Source organism: Triplophysa dalaica, chromosome 4, assembly GCF_015846415.1.
Source record: "Triplophysa dalaica isolate WHDGS20190420 chromosome 4, ASM1584641v1, whole genome shotgun sequence".
Taxonomy (NCBI): Eukaryota; Metazoa; Chordata; class Actinopteri; order Cypriniformes; family Nemacheilidae; genus Triplophysa; species Triplophysa dalaica.
The window spans coordinates 6,291,032-6,312,944 of record NC_079545.1 but is presented as its reverse complement, the minus strand read 5'-3'; the positions used below and the strand labels follow the sequence as shown (position 1 = coordinate 6,312,944).

Genomic DNA, 21,913 nt, shown 5'->3' with positions numbered 1-21,913 from the left:
GTTTGTTAAATACACAAAAATTTTCCATCAATGTACATTCATTTATTGTTTTATTTCAAATTATTAGTCATTTTGGTGCACCAACAAATGACAGAATTATATACACTGCAAAGAAGCCACATCATTTTGTAAGTGCATCATAACTCATTAAAATAAAAATGCAGGGTGCCTGATTTTAGGACGATACCTGACGAAACATCTCTGGGAAGTCATAGACGTAGGTGGTGCCAAGGCTCTGGGCCTGGAAGCGTTTAGACTGCAGAAGGTCTTTGGTGACATATGGGGTGTTGATGAGCATACCGTGCAAAGGACCCTGCTTATCTCCATATGCCTGGAACATAATCTGAGGAGAAAGCAAAAAGATTCATAAAGTATAAATATCACAAATATAAAAAACACATTTAGAATCAATACCAACAGTTCAATGGCTAAAAGTGATTTAGGAATAGTTTACCCAAATATAAAAAAATCATGTCATCCCAGATGTATACAACTCCTTTTCTTCAGTTGAACACAAAGGAATAATAAACATATTATATTAAAATGTCTTCATGTTACTCCAAAAAAGCTCCAAAAAGCGCATACCATCATTGATGTATTCCAAATGACTCCAGTGCATTAAAAAATTTCTTCTGAAGCAAAACAATACTTTTGTACCTATTTAATGAACATCATGGCATGCGAAATGTAAACACCTTGTGGTTACTGTTTTTATTTAAGATAACAAAACAGCATATTAATCTACTATTTTTTGGTGTTCTGCTGAAGAAAGGAATGCATGCAAGAGTAAACACGAGAATTTTCACATTTGGGTAATATTCCTTAAGCATCAAATTTCATGGAAATGTTGTTTTAATTTTTGACAGGTATGTTGGTATGTCATTGACAAACAAAACTAGATGGTTAAAAGTCAACACTTATAAGTAATGGTCCCCCAATGTGGGTTTATTAAGTGATGATGCTGATATCTAGACACCAGGTAGGGCCAAAAGTTGATATATAACCAATATGTGTGATATGACAGAATTTAAATGTGACTGACAACAAACTTAATATTAAAATAAAAAAATACTAGTTATTTTAACTAAAATATACAGAAAATACCTGCATCAATAATAATACAATAAGTCTGTTAAAGAGACAGTAGGTTTCAGCTTCTCCCTGCTTCTGTTCAGTCAACTCATTTAATATTTTGTTTTACTGCAAAAACATATTAACAAACTTAATATTGGATCTGAGCAAGTTTGTATCACTACCTTTTTAATCCCTGATATTTAAAGGGATACTTCACCCAAAAATGACATCATTCTGTCATCATTTACTCACCCTTAGATTGTTCCAAACCTGTATAAATGTCTTTGTTTTAATGAACACACAAGAAGAAATTTGGAGGAATGTCAGCTCTCACCCACAATTTACGGACATATTAGGGAAAATAAATACTACAGGAGTCGACGGGGGAGAAGATTTTACAATGTTTCAGATATCTTCCTGTGAATTCAGCAGAACAAAGACATTTTTACAGTGTTGGAACAATCTAGTGTGAGTAAACAATGACTGTATTTTGGTTTTTGGGTATGAAGTAAATTAAATACATCTGGCATTTATTGGCCTTGCTGATATATCAGCCGTGCTATAAATGACATTAGCAGATGTCCCACAAACTCCTGCATTAAAAAAATGGTTGTTCAACTGACATTTCTTTTTCAGTATATTATGTATGTGTTGTGTTTGCATGAGAGACACGTGAGCCCCACCTGTCGATCTTTGTGCCCCACCTGTCCTGTACGGGAGTCTGTGACCTCCTTGTACAGGCTGATGTCCAGGTAGTACCCACTCTCATTTGTCAAGAAGAGGCGGATGGGGATCTGTTTTCCAGTGGGAGTCAGCCGGATGTTGATCTTCAGCTCGGCTTGGAGCACACGAAGCTTCCACAGACGACTGCCATAACGCATGACCATGGAACGCACAGATTCCTCGATCTGATGACAATCCAAATGTTTAAACCATGTAACATTTATGCATTTGGTAGGTACAGAATGGTATAACTTATATAAATATCAACATCCCAACCATTTTCTGTGATAAAACATGAAGGCAGGCTCTGGCGTGAATGGCTGGCTATGTGTATCAATTACCTTAGAAGGGTCCATGATGACGGTTGGAACAAAATTGAGAAATATGTGATTGCAGTCGGTGCGCACTGTGGTGTTATTAAAGGCCACCTCCAGCTCATCCATGGCCTCAAGCAGCAAACGTTCTGCCTCATTGTGCAAGTATTCAAACGACGCCTCCTACACAGCATAGAACAACACGTCAGTACATTTGCGACTAGATATATGGATGTGATCACAGAGGAATGATCATGCAAGTAGCTCCTAACCTTGGTGACCAAGTCAGAGTGGCGGATGATGGCCCGCACAAAGAAGCGGTAGTCTGTGACCTCAGTGCCCACCTCCACACGGGCAGCTCCCAGGTATAGGTGCATTTTATGGTTGGAGCAGGGAATAGCCGTCAGTGCAAAGTTACGCATGCGGTTGAGCTCCAATTGGAAAGCTAATGCAGGCTCCAAGTGCCTGTAGATACGATCTTCCTCAAACTAGGAAATAATATTGGCACACTGTTATGCATGTTTTAAAAATGAGCAAACTTATTACTTATAATACAAATTTGTATATGCAACTGATTCAAAATGCACACAAAACCCAGAAAGGCCAAGTTCTGATCTGCAGAAAAAAGGAATCCATATGCTTTTGTTATGATTGTTAAAATTACCATTTTGTTTGGAGCCACTCGCATCTCAGAAATTAATCCAAATTTAAACCGAACAATGTTTAATCTAACAAGTAAATAAATGAAATAAAATCATTGCATCGATGCAACACATTTGCTTTTTTTTTTAAGGAGAATGTGTTGCATTCCCTATTTTGCCGCATCGGAGTTCAAGCCACATAAACACTCAGGCAAATATGAGGTCATGTTTTAATAAAAGAATGAATAAAATATGAATGGGAAATTTTATGAACGTGAGTCTACAGGAGAAGAACGTGCCCGTGAGCTACAGTGTAATAGCAGGCTGGATTTAGTAAATGTAGGTAATCACCGCTGCTAATGGATGTCATCCCTCTCAAATGAGACAAATAATTAAAAAGTTCATTAATGTAATGAGCTTTGCTGGAACCATTTTAGCAAACTATCAGGGTTGATAGAAGACAGAGAAACGCTGTTGATCATGATGGAGTGACTTCCACAGCCAAGACAAGAAACATGAATATAACTGCTTCCTCCTTTTTCACTTCACATATTCCTTTTGTTCTTTTTCCCCCAAACATAAAGCACTTAATGGATCTATCAAATGCTTTTAAATGTAATGTATTATGGCCTTTTATGTCTGGCATTCGTAGACATTTGTAAACCATAGCTCACCTTGTCTCGAGCCCGGAAAGTGAAAAATTTGGGGAATTCTCTCTATAAAACAAAAAAAGACATTTAACTGAAACTTAAACAACACTGTATTCTATCCATGTCAACACCTCATTTGACTCCAACACCAGACTTATATAAACAATATAACATAAAGAGTATTTTGACCGAATACATTTTTTTTATCATAAAGTGTAAGTCACTTCAACAATTTTAAAGTTCTCTGTTCCAAAATCTAGGGACCTACATACATGGACAACATTTGTTGCCATCATAGCTCAAAAATAAATTTTCTTAATAGCAATTTTGAACCAGCAAAACATGTATGTTACAACACATGCATGTTAATTAGTCAATTACAGGATGCAAAAAAAGTCTCAATTCAGTTACAAATACTGTAAGTCCAAACTTCAACGTCAAGCAACAAATGGGCGTAAAACTTGTCTTTTAGGAAAGCAAAAATAAAAGACTGTTTAAACAATTTTAAATAAGTGATGTTAGGGATGGGCATGTTTTAATAAAAAAATTACTAAATGAAAACCTTAGAATAATTATAAAAACAAGCTTAATAATCATACTTAGAAAGGCCAGAAAGAGTTTTTTTTATTAGGATGCTACTTTAGAAGATAAATCTGTAGACTCTCCTCTAGGTTTTGAAACAGAGCCAGTGTCTTATCCCTTAAAAACTACTTACATGGAACCTTTGGTCCACCTCACAGTTGACCTGCTTCCTGAAATCCTGTTAATAACCGCACCGAGAGCAAAGGAAAGGGAGACAGAAACACATGCAGTGGCCAGGCCAGATTTCAAATAATTTATGATAAATGACTGTTATTTCGATTCAGGTTGAACTGCAGACTATTAGTTATCACTCATCGGAAGAAATAGTGCAGTTAGAGAGCAAAAACATGCTTCAATGTCGGTTTTTAATCATACCTTCTGAGCAACCAGGAAAGTAAGTCTTCGGATGCCATGCTCAAACAGCAGAGATTTCTGTGGTAGACATTAATTGAATTTTTACACCGCAACAAATTGAGATAGAAAAGCTGCTTCAGCAATGCTCAAAAGAAATAATGCTATAAAAACATGAAGATTCACTTCATGAAACATGCTTCACCTTAGATTGGGTGAACTCACGGAACATGGCCGCCAACCCATCATCATCAATGTCACTGTCAGTCTTTATGGCAATGTTAAGAATGTGAATCGGCTCATCTTGGATGCTCTACAGTGAAAAACAAAAGTAAAACTAAGTTGAAATTTTTATATCATATATTTTATTTTTGCATGTCAGGCAATTTCAAATTGATACTTTGAAATATGTAAATTATGTAAATCTGTGTTGATAACTAGTTAAACTACAAGCCATTCATTAAAATGCTATGAACACTATTTAACAAGTTGGGTGAAAGTTTCACCTTATTATCATCCTCTCCATACAGCACAGGGATGCCACCCTCAGGAAATGTTGGAGTAGATGGAGGAGAGTCTGAGAAGCAGCTCAACACATCCTGGATGTTCCTGTGAGTACAATTCAATTTAACACACACATTTAGGTTCACCAACAAAACTATCCATCATGTCACACTTCTTAGTGTGAACAATACTAATTGACAATCCATTATGTGATATGTCTTAAACTAAACAATCCATACAAATTATATAGATTAAATCAAAAAATATTTTAATGGCAGAAAAATGATATATTAATTGTAAATGTAGTTATATATATAATGTATTACTTTATACACACATTTATATATAAAATGATATATTCTAAATAATGATTGAGAAAACAAATCCCTAACATTTATTAAATAGGTTGTGTATCTATGTTGCCTTTAAATTTCACATTGTAAGTAACCTAAAGACATGCTGACCTGATGAACTCCTGGAAGGAGCGGAAGGAAACCATGGCACCCATGCGCTGACAGGGTGGAGTGAATGATGTGTCAAGCAGAACATCACTAACACTGGACATATGGACCATGCCATAGTGGTTTAGATTAGAAGAGAAGGACATCCTGAGAGCACAACACACATAAAACAAATAAACGTGTTATTAACCATCAACTCAAACCTACACTCTCACTTACTGTACCGGTACTTTGTAGACCATTCCCTTATTGAAGATCCCAGGAAGAAGATCAAATCATTTCCTCACTCAAGATCAGGGGGTTAAAGAGAAATTCTTTGCCATGTCTCTTTAAACATGCAAAAATATGATTGAAAGTTCATTGTATGGGAGAATTAATGCAGCCTTATAAATCAATTAAAGATATAGTGAAGACTGGTTAATATAAATATTCCAGGTTAACATCAAGCTCCTTTGACAGAAACTTTGACTCGAAAAACGAATAAAAATGTGCATACTTCCGTAAACACTGCATTATTGTAAACACTTTTTTTCTTTCCTGTTTACTGTAGAAATCAACAGCAGTCTGCAGCTAACCTGGAATATTCCTCTACTTACACCCATGGTTACAATAAACTGCTAAATGATCGTGACTTCCATCAATTCTGTTGTTATTTACAATGTATATTTATAGTCCGATGAAAAAAGGTAAAAGTGACAGGTTTCCTTGTCCATGTTAGTATTAACAGCACATCCCAACCCAACAAAAGATTCACAACCATCAAAAGGTGGGAACACAAGAACAAATATACACATTATGGCCAATTAAACCCTCTCTGTGATTAAATATTGTGAGTGCTCTTAAACCATCTGTCCTGTTCTACCTCTCCTCATTTTCAGCAGAGTCACTCGCTGCCCCTGTGGCGGAACTATCATTTGCTGCGATAACTGGAGATTTGTATTCCTGTAGTGGGACAGACAATCTCCTGGGAGGACAGTGATGACACGGTCACATTTTGACACACACAGTGGGAAGACACCAATAACAGATGACATCAAACACACACATTGTACAACTACTCACCACTATCATACAGTTTAGTCAAACCCAGTACATTTTTTCTTATTCAAGCATTACTGGAGTTCTATCATTTGCATGCACACACGCTGATGTTAAGAATGTTTTTAGATGCAGCTATCTTTATTCTTATTTTGAGTTTAACAGAAAGTGAACTCATTTTTGTCTAACCCAAACACAACACGCAGCATCACAATAAATGTGATCCTCTGGTCTGATTCAGCATCTAAGTGCAAGAAGCATTCAACGTGGAAAGCAAGATCATGATCATTAGATCCGTTCAGCAGGGTGTGGATGTATTGAATGCTATTCGGAACACGAACCTTTATTTTGGTTCAATGCTAATTACGGTAGTTGATCCAAGATATCTTTATCACACAAACATACACAAATTTCTGGGCTTAGATTGCGTGACCACTAGTCCGCAGCCTATCTGTTTAACAGTGTTGGGTGTAACTAGTTACAAAGTAATTCGTAAATAATTAATTTAATTACTTTTCCCTTTAAAAAGTAAAGTAAGGGATTACTTTTATTTTTTCTGTTACTTAATTCGTTACTTTGGATGTTATTGAACTAAATACTGTGTAATGTATACAATACTGGAATTGACATTAAAATTCAAAGTCTAACTTAAAAATGAACACATAAATGTATATTTCAAACATTTGTAATACTTTACTCAGTAAATAACGTAAAAGTACGTTATGTAGTTTTACATTGTTGATTTGAATTACATGAAGATTTGTTTCATGTTTAACCTTGAGTCACTTAACTAATCAAGGTTGATATAGGATATAGAAAGTAAATAGTAATAAGTAATTAAATACTTTTTAGAGAGAGTCATTTTTACAGTAATCCAATTACTCTATTAAATATGTAACAAGTAACTAGTAATTAATTACTTTTTCAGAGTAACTTACCCAACACTGGTGTTTAATCATACTGCTTTTCTAGCCTATGCTTTGGTTTACGGGAAAAAAAGAATGTGTACTATACCTGTTAAGAGTGGGGATGTTCCCTCTGCAATCAAACAACATTGATGATTGGTTAGTGTCAGGCATCAATAAGATAGGTCAGCCTGAGAGTTTAGAAGTGTGTGGCCCTTTCACTTGACAGACAAATCAAATCCGATTTCACGGTTTCATTTGTGCGCAAATGAACTGCAATTGTAGACTGCTGCCAATGAGACGTAACAGAAGTCTCCAAGCTAAATCAATCTCATGAGACTCAACAATCTTGAGGATTTAGCCCTTAAAACCAAAAGAAAGTTATAAGATATTTTATTTTACTTTGCTTTCTTATAATTATTTAAGTTAAGAAATACATTTTCGATGTTCCTTTTTTACAAAATTTAAGATTTTTGGCATTATTCCATGACAGTTGACCATTTTCTTTTCAGACGGTTTCATCAGACGCGCATTTGTGGACTGTCCTTAACGTCCAATCTGTGTTTTTCATCAGTCTGGCTAGTGTCTAATAATATAACTATTTATATTATATTTAATTTATATTATTTTGTTGTATAATAATTGTATTGAATAAACAATTTGTTGAGTTTTGTATGTCATTTTTTTTTAAATAAAGAATTTGTTGAAGGGGTCCTGTGTTTTTGTCGCATTTAAAGTAAACATACGTGACAATGAAATTTAGTGGTAGAGCAGTCTATAAAACTACTGTATATAAATTGTATAAAATATTGGAGAGGCAAGTTTAGCCAAGTAACAGTTCTTTTCGGTGTCTTAATCTTCTCAGAAATAATCTACAGGCACTCTATTATTGGCGAATGTAAAAGAGTAGTTAAGGGCAGACCATTGTGCGTATATGCAATAACGTTTATGTTGTTGCTTTGAAACCATTTAACAGGAACAACTGCTTAATAGCCTGAATAGTCTTTGAATTTAATTGTCAAAATGACAGCAATGCTCACATAAAAAATCTAAATGGTGCATTAAAAAGCTTCATTATCTTTATGAAGGAAATAATAAAATGATTTAATTTAAGGGGAAATTTTGGTAGCACTGAAGCCACACACTTCACTTAAGACTGCCTCTCCCTCGCATGCAACTACTCAAACATAGCACAAGACATAAGTCATTGATTTTCAGCTCATCAGATGCAATGCAGCAGTAACGGTGGAAAAAGCACATGCTGTGGACAGTTATTTTAGGAAAAAAATACAAAGAAGCATAGCATACATCAGGACAAACTATACAGAATCAGCTCACAAGCATAACGTTGCATGCAATAAACAAGGGCTGCAGGAAAGTTAGCCAATCAGTGCAATCGCTGAGACCATTTAATTGGTTGCGTTGCATTTTTTGGTTTGTTAATGTGATCAGTTTAATGTCACCTGAAAGAAATGGATGTGGGAGCAAAGATCTGTGACCCCATAAAGAGGAACTGTGATTCAGAGAGTGTCACTATATTGTTTTTCGTCAATTACTTGCATACAAACCTCATTAAAGCAGAGACTAAACCATCGGAAAAGACTGTGCACAGGTAACCGCTTTTAGAAGAGGATGAATGAGAATTGTGGTACCCATGGAGGAGAATCTGTGTTGCACTTCGTCTATCCTTATGCTGATTGATACTTGATACAAATGCAATAAATAACCCCTTTCACTATTTTAACATGCTCCTCCACAGTCCCAAAAAGGGGTGATGGAGAGGTGAGGGAGGCAGGGTTATAGTACATCCTTAAGTACCTGTTCGGATGGGATGTGGGCAGCATAAACTGGAACTCAACGATACAGGTGTTGTCTTTTAGCTGACGGTGCTGGACGCTGTTCAGTTCATAAGCAATGTAAGCTCTACGAACATACACCTGGGGAGAAAGAATCACATGAGGGAAAAAGTGAAAAATGTCCTGAAGAACTCCATATAAAACATATTGTCGCCTTGGAATCAAAAGGTTCTATCAGCATTCGGAGCTGTATTGAGTTGTTTAGTTTTGGAATTCCATTCTAACTTTGTAGATAAAACATTTTTGTTTTCTAGAAAAAACATTCCAAGGCAACGAAATGGCAAAGCTACAGTCTTACCTCAAGGGCAGCCATTCGTACCACCTGATTACTGTGGTAAAAGAAATTTGGCAGCACATCAAAGATGGACGTCTCTGAAAGGATCAATTTCTAGAGAAAAGCAACATTTCAAGTTATTACTATTTTACAATAAAAACCAGCACTAACTGGAATTAAAAAGAAATACTTAAAACATACAATATTCAAAATAAAGCAAAAAGGCCAAAGCCTATGAAAGTCTTTTTTTTTCCTCAAATCCAAACTCAGAGAGTCATTTTGGAGAATAATTGAATAAAATCATATTACAATTTGAATATAATTCTTTTAACTACATTTAATCACAAGTCCTGTTACTTAAAAGCACATAGACAAGTCCTACCTGTAGGTTCTCAATGCAGAACTGATGTCCATACATGTCGATGGCTGACAGGAAGATTGATTCCACTTGATTGTGTCGCAACTCGTACGAAGGAAGGTGAGAAGCAATAAGAACCTGTGAGAATTTAAAGTTTAGATTCCTGTGTCTTTAAACAAAGTACTTTGTGAAAACTGTTAAAAAATCTTAACCTCACCTTAGTGAGCTGCTTCATTATCTAACAATATTATCGATTTTGTGTTATCCCAATAGCAAAATTGTCTAAATATTATCGTAGTTACGTGACTGTATGAAACGATAGGTCTTCTGGGCCTAACATAGAGAATGTTATAATAATAAACGTTACCTTTTTGGCAAGGTAACCATCTGGTGCAATTATTTTAATTTATAAAAGGGATTTTTAAGTCATTTGACGCATCGCATCCTATAACTCATACATCTAAGAAACAGTTATGATTAGAGGATAAAGAAAAGGGGATACTTATGGCACGTTTCTAAGTTATCATTTGTCACGCTATATAGTCAAATACATATCGCACTGTGGACGTTATACCGAGGTATTATTGTACAGTGAGATTTCAATATGGTTACATCCCTAGTAACTACCTTATAAGACAACATCATAACCAAAGGCATAACTGTTAAAAAGATCCAACTGGTGCTTATAAGGCATTCAAGTGTTACCTAAGTGGGGAGCTTAGTAGATTTTAAAACAGTGCTTCTGACCCTCTGACCTAGTCTGTGTATAAGTGAGGGGATCTAACCTGGCGTGCACGCAGGGCCACTTTGGCATTAGTGGTCTTGCTCAGCTGCGTGAGCTCTGTAAGAATGGCCATGAGTTCATCCGTCAGGGTGGGGTCACGGCCGCACAGCTGATCCTACAAAGAGACGATGAACCATTGACTCATATGACAAACTGAAAAAATATTTTCTTTTTTGGGGCATTAGACAACGGTCTTACTTTTATGAAAATTGACAATAGTTTTACTACCTGGTTTTGCCCCAAGTAATCAATGCACCAAAAAAACATGTTTACTACACTTTTACCACAAAATAAACCATGGTTAATTTTCGTAAGGGTTAGTTTATATTACAGCCTTTCAAAACCATACCAAACATTCACAATAAATGAAATATCATTAACCAGTGTAATTGAAAGAGTGACTCACAATCAACATGGTTACCAGACAATTCTTCTTTGTAACTTGCGCGTGAGAGAAGATGTAGTTGAGCACATTGGTCATGTCTCCTTTGTTTTCCTCTCGTAGGGCAAACACACACTTGTCATAGTGTCCTAAATTACCGCAAACGCACAAATGAATGATACAATTAATTATTATTTTGCATATATATGCAATTGTGTAAGATATAATCAATATAGCTGAGAAAAACAGACCCACTACAACATGCTGTTGTAAATCTTGACTATTCAAAGGAAATACTTCAAATACATTCTTTATGCATTTAAAATACATGATCAGATGCCACATTTTATCTATAAACTGGACATCAGATTAATTTCCTGGTGTGCAGCACCAAATGGCATAGAAGGGTGAGAAATGAACACAAAATGTCAAATGCTTGTATCCCGTGGGTTAATTGCAATAAAAAAAAAAAAATATATATATATATATAAATAAATGAATAATCCGCAAACTGTATGATCTTTTTAATTTTTTTTCCATTGTAAGAATCAATACACCCAAATCCACCAAAATGTTATACTGCCACCAAGTGGTCACCTAAAAAGTGATCTTCAGATATCAGAATTTTATACCTTATGGCAGAATTCTTACCATGTTGAAACTGAACTTCCACTCTTAAGTACTGCCTGAGAAGGTCCATCACTACTGCCTTCATATGACCCCTGATGCCACTGCGGTACCTGGTAACAAATGCACTGTGTATTACTAGGGATGTTTCTGAGTATATGTGTGTTTATAATGTCCGAATGAATGACTAACTTCTGAACCAGCTGTACAATGCTCTGTGTGTTCATGAAGAAGACCTCTCGTTCTGACTTCCTGTTTAGTGTGGCAGCATGACTGTCCAGGATATTGGCGATCTTATAAGAAAATTGAAGCGCATTTATGAACAACAGCGATACACTCGGTTATAAAACATATTGAGCTATATTGCAGTTTATCGTATATATAGGCAGAAATCTTTCTGTCATGGAAGCTTGCAAATAAGCGATTTGAAACGGCCACTACAGGCTAAAACTCTACATGCCACACAAAATGGGTATGGGCAAAACTGAATCCAATTGTGTTTGGTGTTAATAGTTTGTTGAGCTAACTCAAAGTCACTAAGATTTTCAAAAAAAATACAGTTTCAGAGCTTTAAAAGGCCAAAAGTAGCACCTGCTGGCTGGGAAACTGGCAGAGGACAGATGTAATGTTACTGGCATACTGAGCCATTTCTTTCTTAATGGACTTTTCTACAGCAGGAGGGATTCGGCCTGACACGCTTGTCATGATGTCCTGAAGCTCTAGCAGGGGCAAAGATGGGTCCCTCAGAGTCTTCATCAAACGCTCCACCCATTCCTTCAGCTAAAAACACATAGACAAACACACAACCTTATTGTCTATTCACACAAAGAGCAAATTTAGGGCAATATTTATAAAACAATCAAATAAATACGATGTTTGTTGCACAAAAATGACATATCTTTTTTCTGAGACAGAAAGTGAAGGAAGACATCACTTTAAATTACGCAAACAGTGTTCCCTCACCCTGGCACTGAAGAAAGGTTCTGGAAGACAGTAGCCATTCATAATGTGCACCAGATGATCCAGAGTGATATGAAAGACTCGGTGAAGCTTCTCTCCTCTTAAAGCCACAGACTGAACGGTGGGTAACATTCCTGTATACAGCTCTGCCTTAAAAACATAAATTCTTACTTTAATCACTAGACCACTTAACCTTACTATGCATCACATGTAAACCACTCATAACAGGATCAGTAATAGATGCGTGTACCTGCTGTACTCTGCTTGGGTCGTCCAGCTGTAATTTCCCGATGATACAGCCAGGCTCAAGCACTGCGCCTGCTCGCTTCACATAGTGAATACATCCAGACTCTGAGGCCGTAAGGGTCATCACCATCTTCATCACCTTCATCACAAACAAAACAAGAAATTCACGCATGCACACCAGTCTCTGTGGTCTCTATCCACATAGCACACTCCATCTGGCAGATGTCTATTTGATGTCTGCATTGACATCTGCAACATATATTTCCTCATCTGCGATACGTCTCGAAGACGTCTACTGTCAGATGTCATATTGACATCTAGAAGACATCTGCAAGATGTTCATGATTTAGAATGGATGTAAAACTGCTCTCTCAAATATTTTTTTTATGTGTGCTAGCTGTGTACAGACAAGTTGAACGACCTGCGGTTTGAAGTCTGGGGCTGAGATTATGTTCTTTCTAACACACCTCTATCTCTGCATAACAGTGTCCAGCAAACAAGTGTCCGCCATCCTCCACATTGTACTGGATGAGTTTCCCAGCAGATGGAGAGCGGAGGAGCGATGGGTCGTTCTCCTTCTCAAACACGCATGTCTTGTTACCGATAATGATGCGATACCTAAAAAGAACCAGTATGCTTAAATGAACCAGAACATGGTGACCACAAAAACTGCCTGTTAACCTCATTGACAGCCACTTTTAAACAATACAAATATTTAATTTTCTCATATACCATGATATAACGGAACAAGGAGAATACAATATAAAACAAACAAGCTTTTCAAAGTATAAAATATATTTGTAAATAATTTATCACTTGTATTATTTATGACAGAAGCATATTGGCTAAAGGTCTATTTTTTGAATTGAGACAATGACTACATCATTTCTACGTTCTTCCACATTTGTGCCGTATTTACCCGTCCACCTCCTCCTTCATGTATGTGGTATAGCTGCTGCCATCATATGAGAGCAGCAGACCCCCGTCACTCAGCCGATGAACGTCCACCTCAGCTGAAGAGACGTTCATGATGACCACATAAGAGTTGGGGGACTGTCTCGTCACCTTCAAGACATATTTGGTCCCCTCATATATCAGCTCCACATCCACCGTGTTCAACAGGGTGTGTGCAGGTAAAACCTGACCTCTGCAAAAACCCAGGAAAGGAACATATGCAAGCCACCGTTTACACAAGCAGTCACTTCAAGAATTCATTCAACTTTTGAAAGTCCCTTTTAAAAAGTAAAGTAGATGGCCACTTTGATTTTCATACCTCTCCAGTGAATGCAGGAAGTTGGACACACTATTCCTGAGGTTAACATCAGCCACATGCAGAGCTCCACTGACTACTCCTAACATAGTGTCAGGACGCTCGGCCTGCAAACAATTACATGTTTTTTAAAATAAGAAACCTGTTTATGAAGGACGGCTACTACTGACTTCACTAAATGATGCACCAAATAGTAACATTAGGATAGGATGACAAGATGTCCTGCAACTATAGATCAATGTTTGACTGAGACATGTTGTGATGTAAAATGAAGCGGGTGTTATGAGGCATATGACTGTACCTGCATCTTCTCTGATATGAGCCGGTCAAGCCAACCGGTATCGATGGTGTTGTGTTGAAAGCTCTCCGTTTCCAGAAGCTTTATCAGATACTCCACTGTAGTCCTGAAGTCTCCTCTGATGGACAGCTCCTTGAGGGCCACCACCATGTTTCTATGATAAAGCGGATATTGTTGTTAAGGTGAATAGAACATTTTATCTTAAAATGTGTGGTTTGTTGCTGCCTTAGGGTTGTGCACTGTAGAACATTTTGGACTGCAGACTAAGCTCCAGGTTGTTTTACTTTTAAAAGTATTAATATGTCAAAAACTGAATCTATAAATCAGGAAGTACTTACGAGATGGCTTCCTCACGGTTCTCTCCCCAGGAGAAGCAGTGACCAAACTGAGAGTCAGCAAATTCATGGAGGCCTCCAGCAGCCGCCACGCTAAAATAACCCCATACGTTCTTATTACTGCGGAAATTGAGCTCTTGAACGGTACCCGAGCTGGGCTTAAAACCCTAACCAACACAAATAAGCATCTTATTAGTTGTAAATATAATCAATTACATCATTCAACATGACATGTCAAACTGTTTTTTTCAACATTTTTATACTTAATAAAGTGTAACGCACTAAAGTATTTCACATCTTTTTTCATTTGCATCACTACATATATTTTTTCCAATTCCACAAACACTATCATCATAATATACTTAATTCATGATCATTTTCTTATTTCTGACTACCCAGGCCTTGTGTAATCTCTATTCGCATACAGTACAATTTGGATTTATACACACCTCATCTGGGTTCTCGCTAGTAATGCGAGCTGCAATGACGTGTCCACGTGGAGAGGGGGTGGTAGAGAGTCCCTCGAAGTCAATAGGAGAGTCTCCCCATGGCTGCATCCCATACATGACTCTTATGTCTTTGATACGGAGAAGTGGGATGCCCATTGCGATCTGACAGACAGATGACATAAACAGCTTTAATTTCATTTGCAATCATTCCTTAACAATAAAGTAAATCGTTTGGTTGTAGAGTCCGTGTGCCATGGTATTGCCGTGTACACTTGCCTTGCAAAATGTCAAAACAAAAAAATTATTTGTGACTTAAACATTTATTTTTTTATTTAAAATAATATACATGGCATAACTATTCATACCCTTAACTCAGTAGTTGGTTAAAGAACCTTAACAGTCTCAAATCGTATTGGCTATGATTTGACAAGCTTTCCACATCTGTATTTAGCCATTTTCTGCCAATCTTCTCCTCAGATCCTCTCAAACTCTGTCAGGTTGGATGGAGATCATCAGTAGACTGACATTTTCAGGTTTATGCAGAGATGTTCAGTTGGGTTCAAACCCAAGCACTAGCTGGGCCACTCAGGGACATTGACAGAGTTTCCATAATCCCACTCTAGCATTGTTTTAGCTGTGTGCTTAGGATCATTGTCATGTTGGAGAATGAACCTTCCGCCCTATCCAAGGTTCTTAATGTTCTGGGATGGGTTTTCATGATCATTATCTCTGTAATTTGTGCCGTTGAGCTTTTCTTCTACTCTGACAAATGACCCAGTCCCTGCAGCTGAAAAACACCCTCACATCATGATGATGTTTCAACCACACTTTACAGTTGAGACGGTATTGTTCAGCTGTGAGAAGTGCCTGGTTTTCTCCAGACATGATGCATGAAACTGAGATTCATCAGACCAGAGAATCTTGTTTTGACAGTTTGAAAGATTTGTTGAAAGGTATGTTTTTGCATATTTCATCTTCAGTGAGCAAAAGCTTAAGTCTGGGCACACAGTAATAAAGCGCAGATTGGTGGAATGTTGCAGGGATGTTTGTCCTTCTGCAAGTTTCTACCATCTCCATATATGATCATGGAGCTCAACAGGAGTGATCATCAGCTTCTTGGTCATTGCTTTAACCAAGACTCTTCTCCATCGATGGCTCAGTTTGGACCGGAGGTCAACTGAAGTGAGAGATCTGGTGGTTCCAAACCTTTTTCATTAAGGATTATTGGAGTCTACATTCTTCTGTGAACCTTCAATACAGCAGATGCTCTTTCAGAAATCTTCCCCAGATCTGTGTCTTGATACAATCCTGTCTCAGAACTCTAGTTATTTTGACCTCATGTCTTGGTTTTCACTGTGATATGCATTTTCAGCTTTCACCATTTATTGAGAGTTATGTGCCGCTCCAAATCATACTTATTCAACTGTATTTAGATCGGAACTTGTTTGCATGTCAAGAAAAATAAAATAGTCACATGACTGCTATCTTTGCTATATGTGTCCTTTTCACATCCACTTTAATTCTGCATTTGCTGAGCAACTCCCACGGTCTACCTTCTCTCTCTATCTGCTTTCTTCACTCATCTGCAGCAGTCTTTGTGAGTTATGTAAAAGATTCTGTCCCCTCCCACCAGCTCTTGGCACACTGGCCTCAGCCAAATGACCTATATAGCAAGGACGGCAGTCACGTGACTATATAAAGATGCACTTGTTATAGTGGGAGCACGGACCTGCATTGTGCCAGTTACATTAAGCCACATTACATCCACAGGACAGCTATTAAAGAAAGATATTCCATGTTTAATCCAATTTATGCAACATCAACATAATGTTACAAAATAACTTTGATTTATCTATCATTTTGTAAAAACACCCACGAGAGTACAGTAAAGCGAATATGTAAGTGGACCAATGTTAATCTCTTGTATTTTCTCAAAATGAGAAAAAAGCTGAAATCGCTCTCCAAGATAATCTAAGGACATAGAGCTTAGTTGTATTTAACTCCAAACAATTCTCTAAATGCACAAGTTCACACACAGACCTGCAACTGGGCGGCAGGCAGATTGACATCAGCAACCATCTCGGTACAGGGATGTTCCACTTGTAGACGAGGATTGAGCTCCAGGAAGTAAAAGCTGCCATCCTGACTGTAGAGATATTCTACTGTACCAGCACTAACATAGCCCACCATCTTAGCCAGTTTTACGGCACACTGGAACAGACGTACACAAACAAATGCATTTTAACGTTGGTCTTCTGTTGAATATTCACAAGCACTCATAACTATCCAATACCATCTCCATAGTCTCAAAGACATCAGAGGTGGCGATAGTCGCAGGAGCTTCCTCGATGATCTTCTGGTGTCTACGCTGAACAGAGCAGTCACGGCCGAACAGAGAGATGGCGTTGCCGTACTGATCAGCCAAGATCTGCACTTCCAGGTGGCGAGCATGTTTGGCCAAACGCATCACGAAGATGGGAGAACCTGGAACCTCTGCTTGAACCTATGTGAAATTAAAACGGACAGAAAAAGAGTATGAGCTTTTGAAATTAAACACTATTTGTTCTACAGCAAACTACACCAAGATTCCCCAATAGGTAAGTGAAATGTGGTTGTGCTGGATTATGATTGAGGATGACCTCTTACCTGTCTAAATAGATTGGGGAAGTCTTCCCCACTGTTGACCTTCCGGATACCTTTTCCTCCTCCGCCCTCAGATGCCTTTATCATGACCGGGTATCCCACCTGCTCAGCTGCCTGTGAATCAAATCAAACCATTAAAAACACATTGAGCATTTGGTATTGCCCTGTCACTGACAGGTCTGAATCAGGACCACATGTTTGCGTTATATGGACCGCGTACCTTCATTCCAGCCTCCACATCCTGTATACATCCCTGCTCATACAGCTCAGGAGGAACATTGACGATTTTATTCCTCTGGTCATTCTCTGTCCACTCAACAGTCAGTCCTGTACAAACAAACCACCACAGTCAAACTTCAAACCCACAGTAGAAAGGACAGGACTGACAGAGGGACTGACAAACCTGTTCCACTCCAGGGTAGCGTCGGGATGCCAGCCGTCTGGGCCACAATAGAAGAGGCAATCTTGTCCCCAAGAGACCACATGGCCTGACTAGGAGGACCTAATAAATGTCACAAACCACCAATCAAATAACGGGACGTGCATAATATTATCAATGATGCTGATGGGCCCTTTTTAATTTCTCAGTCTTACCCATGAAGGCAATGCCATTCTTGTGTAGTAATTCAGGGAGTTTGGGGTTCTCAGAGGCATGGCCCCAACCAGCCCACACCGCCTGCAGAAAGTGAGGTGAAATGTGAATGAGAAAAGGAACAAATGTAATATATTTGTCATTCTATGTTCATCACTATGTTTTTCATGTCTATCACAAATAAATTTGTAAAAGTTTAAGGCTTAAAATTCTTTCTAAAAATGTCTGTTCTGGGTGCAACGGCATTGCTTCACTGTTGGTTTGGTTGTTTTTGATGGTTGCAAGGACATACCGGGTCCAGATCACATGGAATTACCTGAACAGGAATCCGTTTAGCTATGTCCAAGATGAGTTCCACATTAGCATAGTTGTTGTTGTTTGTCCCTCCTGGCACTGGTACATAGTGATCAGCCATCTTGATGTACTCTGTGGACATTGATATTGTTACAAAATTTGATTAAATGAGTAAAAATAGTCTTGTAATCAAAGTTCCAATCGTCTGCCATATTGAAAGATCATGTTTACATTTTAAATACATTTGCCTTCCCAGCGTGGCTTTTCTGGAATATGATAAAGCCCGACTGGGAGGAGTTTTTTTTTTTAACTCGATCAGTTTAACAGTTAAGCTCTAGTTTAACTCACCTGCATTGGCCTTGAGGTCCTCCGGGGTCACCATGACTACAAAGCGGATGGCCCGCTCATTGCGAAACATTTCATAAGCCCAGCGCCTGATAGAGCGCATGCACTTGACTGCAGCAATCCCATTGTTGGCGATGAGAACCTATGACAAACATATTGAATGGCTGCTACCACAGAAGTATAAGAGACAGCAGTCAATGACCTTACCTTCTCGATTACTTTGTTGCCACCAAAGCGGGTGACAAACTCGGCGGGGGAAGCCACGGTAAAGTCTCGATGCAGGTCGATGCGCCTGCGATCCCTGCCTTGCTTCACAAGATGAAGTCCTGACATACTAGGCCTTGAAAAACACACATACATCACAATACACGATGCTGCCTGAGAAACCAGAGAATACAAAACACTAGTAGAGCAGTTAAGAGCTGGTGATCAGCCACTAACAATAACCAATTGATTGTCTGTATGCATTTAAACATACTGTGACATTAATGATAGTGAAACATATTTTACTTAAGGGAAAATCAGTCATCATTTATTCCCTCCTGTCAAAACGTGCATATGACTCTGTGTTCTATGGAAAAAAATGTGAAAGCTTAGAAAGTTTAAATGTAAAAGTAAAGTGTTGAAAATTGGGCTATGATAAAGCTACAAAAAAGTATAGGTAAAAATAGTCTCTTAGCAACACTTGCGGACAGGCACATTTTAAGTGTAAGGATAGGTTGTAAATAATCTAAGATAAACACAAAAACAGAGGCCCTCCTTTTTCTGGACTACCCCTGCATGGGAATGTCACCAAACCGTCAATTCCAGAATCTAGAATTCAGTTAAACTCCAACCTCTCCTTAAAGCGGTTCCACGCGCATGCACACCCAGTTGTGACATGTCTGTGTGAGACCATGCTGGGTACAGAAAAAGAAAAAGCTGCCAAATACCGGCAGTGAAACAGGAGTTGTGAGTTCAAGCACAGAGGCGCTCTGTCCAGAGTTTTACACAGTACAGCAATGAACCAAGATGAACCCTGATGTTGACGCTGGCAATTTACAGAAAGAGGCTTCAGATTCACTCATCCACAAATAGGTAAAAGACTGAATCACTTAGACAAGCAACACTACTCAACTGTGCACAGTGGAATACAAGAGGTGAATGGAAAATTAAAGTAGATGTAGACTGAATGCAGCAAGAACATCCGGCCTAATGTCTTTTTTGTGTTCAATAGAAAAAATAAATAATTTGTAAAAATTAATTAAAAAGTCACTCCCCTATTCTCTAGTACCAGAGATAGCACTACTGCATGATACAAGGCAATGTCACAATAACTGAAAACCAGCGCACAAAGGATCACTGACCTCAAATTGTGCAAGGGACCATCCAGGCTGTCGAAGCCCATCTCGTAAGTGCTGTCTGAACTAACAGAGGAGGGCGAAAGAGATCGCTGACTGTCCTCCATCTGCAGATCGAGTTTTCCTGCAGTCTCATCCTCAGAGTTATCCTCAGACACGGAGCCCACTATGAAATGAGAGTGCAGCCCAGCTACAGCTGGGGGTTTACTCTCCGCTGAGTCCTGCTCTGCCATGGGTAGGTGACGCTGGCAGGCTGCAAGCACTATAGAAGTATACAAAGAAATCAGTTCACATTCAAGTTTTATAAATAAGACAATATATAAATCAGTTCTAAACATTCTTAAAAATACATTATGCGTGTTATTCGTACTATAGACTAATGCTGTCATTTGGAATACTGAATTAATACTACTACTGGAAGTATTTATTCCAGTAATACTACTAATGGAATCTACTATGGTAAGCGTGACAATACAATAACTAGTGTTTTTAACCAAACCAGGTAACAGAAATGAAGTATGGTTCCACTATAGTAACCATGTTTGTAGTAAAAGAGAATAAAGTAGAGAATAAAAAGAAAAATACAGTGCTGTGGTAAATATTAAATAGAGATAGGCAGCCTTATCGCATCATATTTTATATTATATATATTTATTAGGACCAGCATGCTAGAATTCAGGTGGTACATGCCACCATTCGATTGCATTGGTGGTAATAGACAGAAGTTCACACTGACAAAGTGAGTGGGATCCACTCACCATCGGCCATCGGAACCGATTCGATTATTATGCCTTGATTTACCAACTTACCTGCATGTCTGAGACATGAGGAAAATACAACCGCACACCTTCTCCAACTGGACAGACCTGATTGACGAGTGTGTTAAGGGTATCCGCATACATTTTAGACCCTCCACTCCACCATGAATGCAAAGTTTATTTTAATCGATTATCTAACGCAGTTTAATTGCGACGTATTCTTTCGACCGTGAATCGCTGGGTACTTGAATAATAATCAGACTTAGTATTCTCGAAAACATTTGGACAGCACGTCGCGACTTGAGAGAAGGCTGTAGCAAACAAGCTACCTCAATGTGCCACTATACCTAAAACATCAGATTCATGGAGCTTCATTTATGGATGTTTCCCAACATGTGCAAACAGTTAACATTACGTTAGCCGGCATCAACGTATTCAGGCAGTTGTATCTGTACTGAGCTTTACAAACTTACCGTGCGAAAAGAGTCTGTAAGCAATTCTGATGCGTATAACCAGACGTTTAAATATCTGTTGAATGAATTTCCTCTTAATTCAAGAACATCTTCCCTCCTGTGATGACTAATAGGCTATATAACACTGGTACTCTGGCCGCAGTTCCAACCTCTTTGACAGCACCATCACGGTGGTGTGATGCGAAGGGGGTTACTACTGGACGTCGTCCTTTGACCTCAACGATGCAAGCGCTCGCGCTGCCCGGGTTGACCAATCAGAATGCGCGCTCTAGGTATGGGCGGGATCTATCTTGCAAATATCGCTAAAGGTGTGGCCAATGATTCGACTGTTTATTTGACGCACGTATTTCCTCAGTCGTCTTTTTAAAATAAACAGCAAGGTTGGC

The 21,913-nt window shown here is 38.3% G+C and overlaps 1 protein-coding gene across 6 annotated transcripts in view; it reads right to left on the bottom strand.

Annotated features, from left to right (window-relative positions):
• Positions 1-21,717, bottom strand: part of acaca (acetyl-CoA carboxylase alpha) — a 38,978-nt gene extending 17,261 nt beyond the window's left edge. Inside the window, exons 1-39 of one of the 6 annotated variants that reach the window (XM_056746687.1) lie at positions 21,528-21,717; positions 20,303-20,558; positions 19,164-19,296; positions 18,960-19,098; positions 18,634-18,743; positions 18,320-18,401; positions 18,129-18,227; positions 17,946-18,052; positions 17,729-17,839; positions 17,376-17,585; positions 17,123-17,293; positions 15,083-15,244; positions 14,637-14,800; positions 14,302-14,452; positions 14,004-14,107; positions 13,650-13,877; positions 13,198-13,348; positions 12,735-12,869; positions 12,488-12,634; positions 12,116-12,304; positions 11,717-11,817; positions 11,549-11,637; positions 10,922-11,046; positions 10,517-10,630; positions 9,756-9,869; positions 9,398-9,487; positions 9,062-9,180; positions 7,353-7,376; positions 6,163-6,264; positions 5,304-5,447; positions 4,842-4,944; positions 4,541-4,648; positions 4,360-4,416; positions 4,118-4,162; positions 3,427-3,468; positions 2,384-2,599; positions 2,139-2,294; positions 1,758-1,982; positions 188-343 (exon numbers count right to left, since the gene is read on the bottom strand). In XM_056746687.1, coding sequence (XP_056602665.1) covers positions 188-343; positions 1,758-1,982; positions 2,139-2,294; positions 2,384-2,599; positions 3,427-3,468; positions 4,118-4,162; positions 4,360-4,416; positions 4,541-4,648; positions 4,842-4,944; positions 5,304-5,447; positions 6,163-6,264; positions 7,353-7,376; positions 9,062-9,180; positions 9,398-9,487; positions 9,756-9,869; positions 10,517-10,630; positions 10,922-11,046; positions 11,549-11,637; positions 11,717-11,817; positions 12,116-12,304; positions 12,488-12,634; positions 12,735-12,869; positions 13,198-13,348; positions 13,650-13,877; positions 14,004-14,107; positions 14,302-14,452; positions 14,637-14,800; positions 15,083-15,244; positions 17,123-17,293; positions 17,376-17,585; positions 17,729-17,839; positions 17,946-18,052; positions 18,129-18,227; positions 18,320-18,401; positions 18,634-18,743; positions 18,960-19,098; positions 19,164-19,296; positions 20,303-20,529 — 4,950 coding nt within the window. In that variant the 5' untranslated portion in view covers positions 20,530-20,558; positions 21,528-21,717. The remainder of the gene's footprint in view (positions 1-187; positions 344-1,757; positions 1,983-2,138; positions 2,295-2,383; positions 2,600-3,426; positions 3,469-4,117; positions 4,163-4,359; positions 4,417-4,540; positions 4,649-4,841; positions 4,945-5,303; positions 5,448-6,162; positions 6,265-7,352; positions 7,377-9,061; positions 9,181-9,397; positions 9,488-9,755; positions 9,870-10,516; positions 10,631-10,921; positions 11,047-11,548; positions 11,638-11,716; positions 11,818-12,115; positions 12,305-12,487; positions 12,635-12,734; positions 12,870-13,197; positions 13,349-13,649; positions 13,878-14,003; positions 14,108-14,301; positions 14,453-14,636; positions 14,801-15,082; positions 15,245-17,122; positions 17,294-17,375; positions 17,586-17,728; positions 17,840-17,945; positions 18,053-18,128; positions 18,228-18,319; positions 18,402-18,633; positions 18,744-18,959; positions 19,099-19,163; positions 19,297-20,302; positions 20,559-21,527) is intronic. The other 5 variants (XM_056746688.1, XM_056746689.1, XM_056746691.1 and 2 more) reach the window with 5 other exon arrangements.
• Positions 21,718-21,913: the final 196 nt, after the last annotated feature.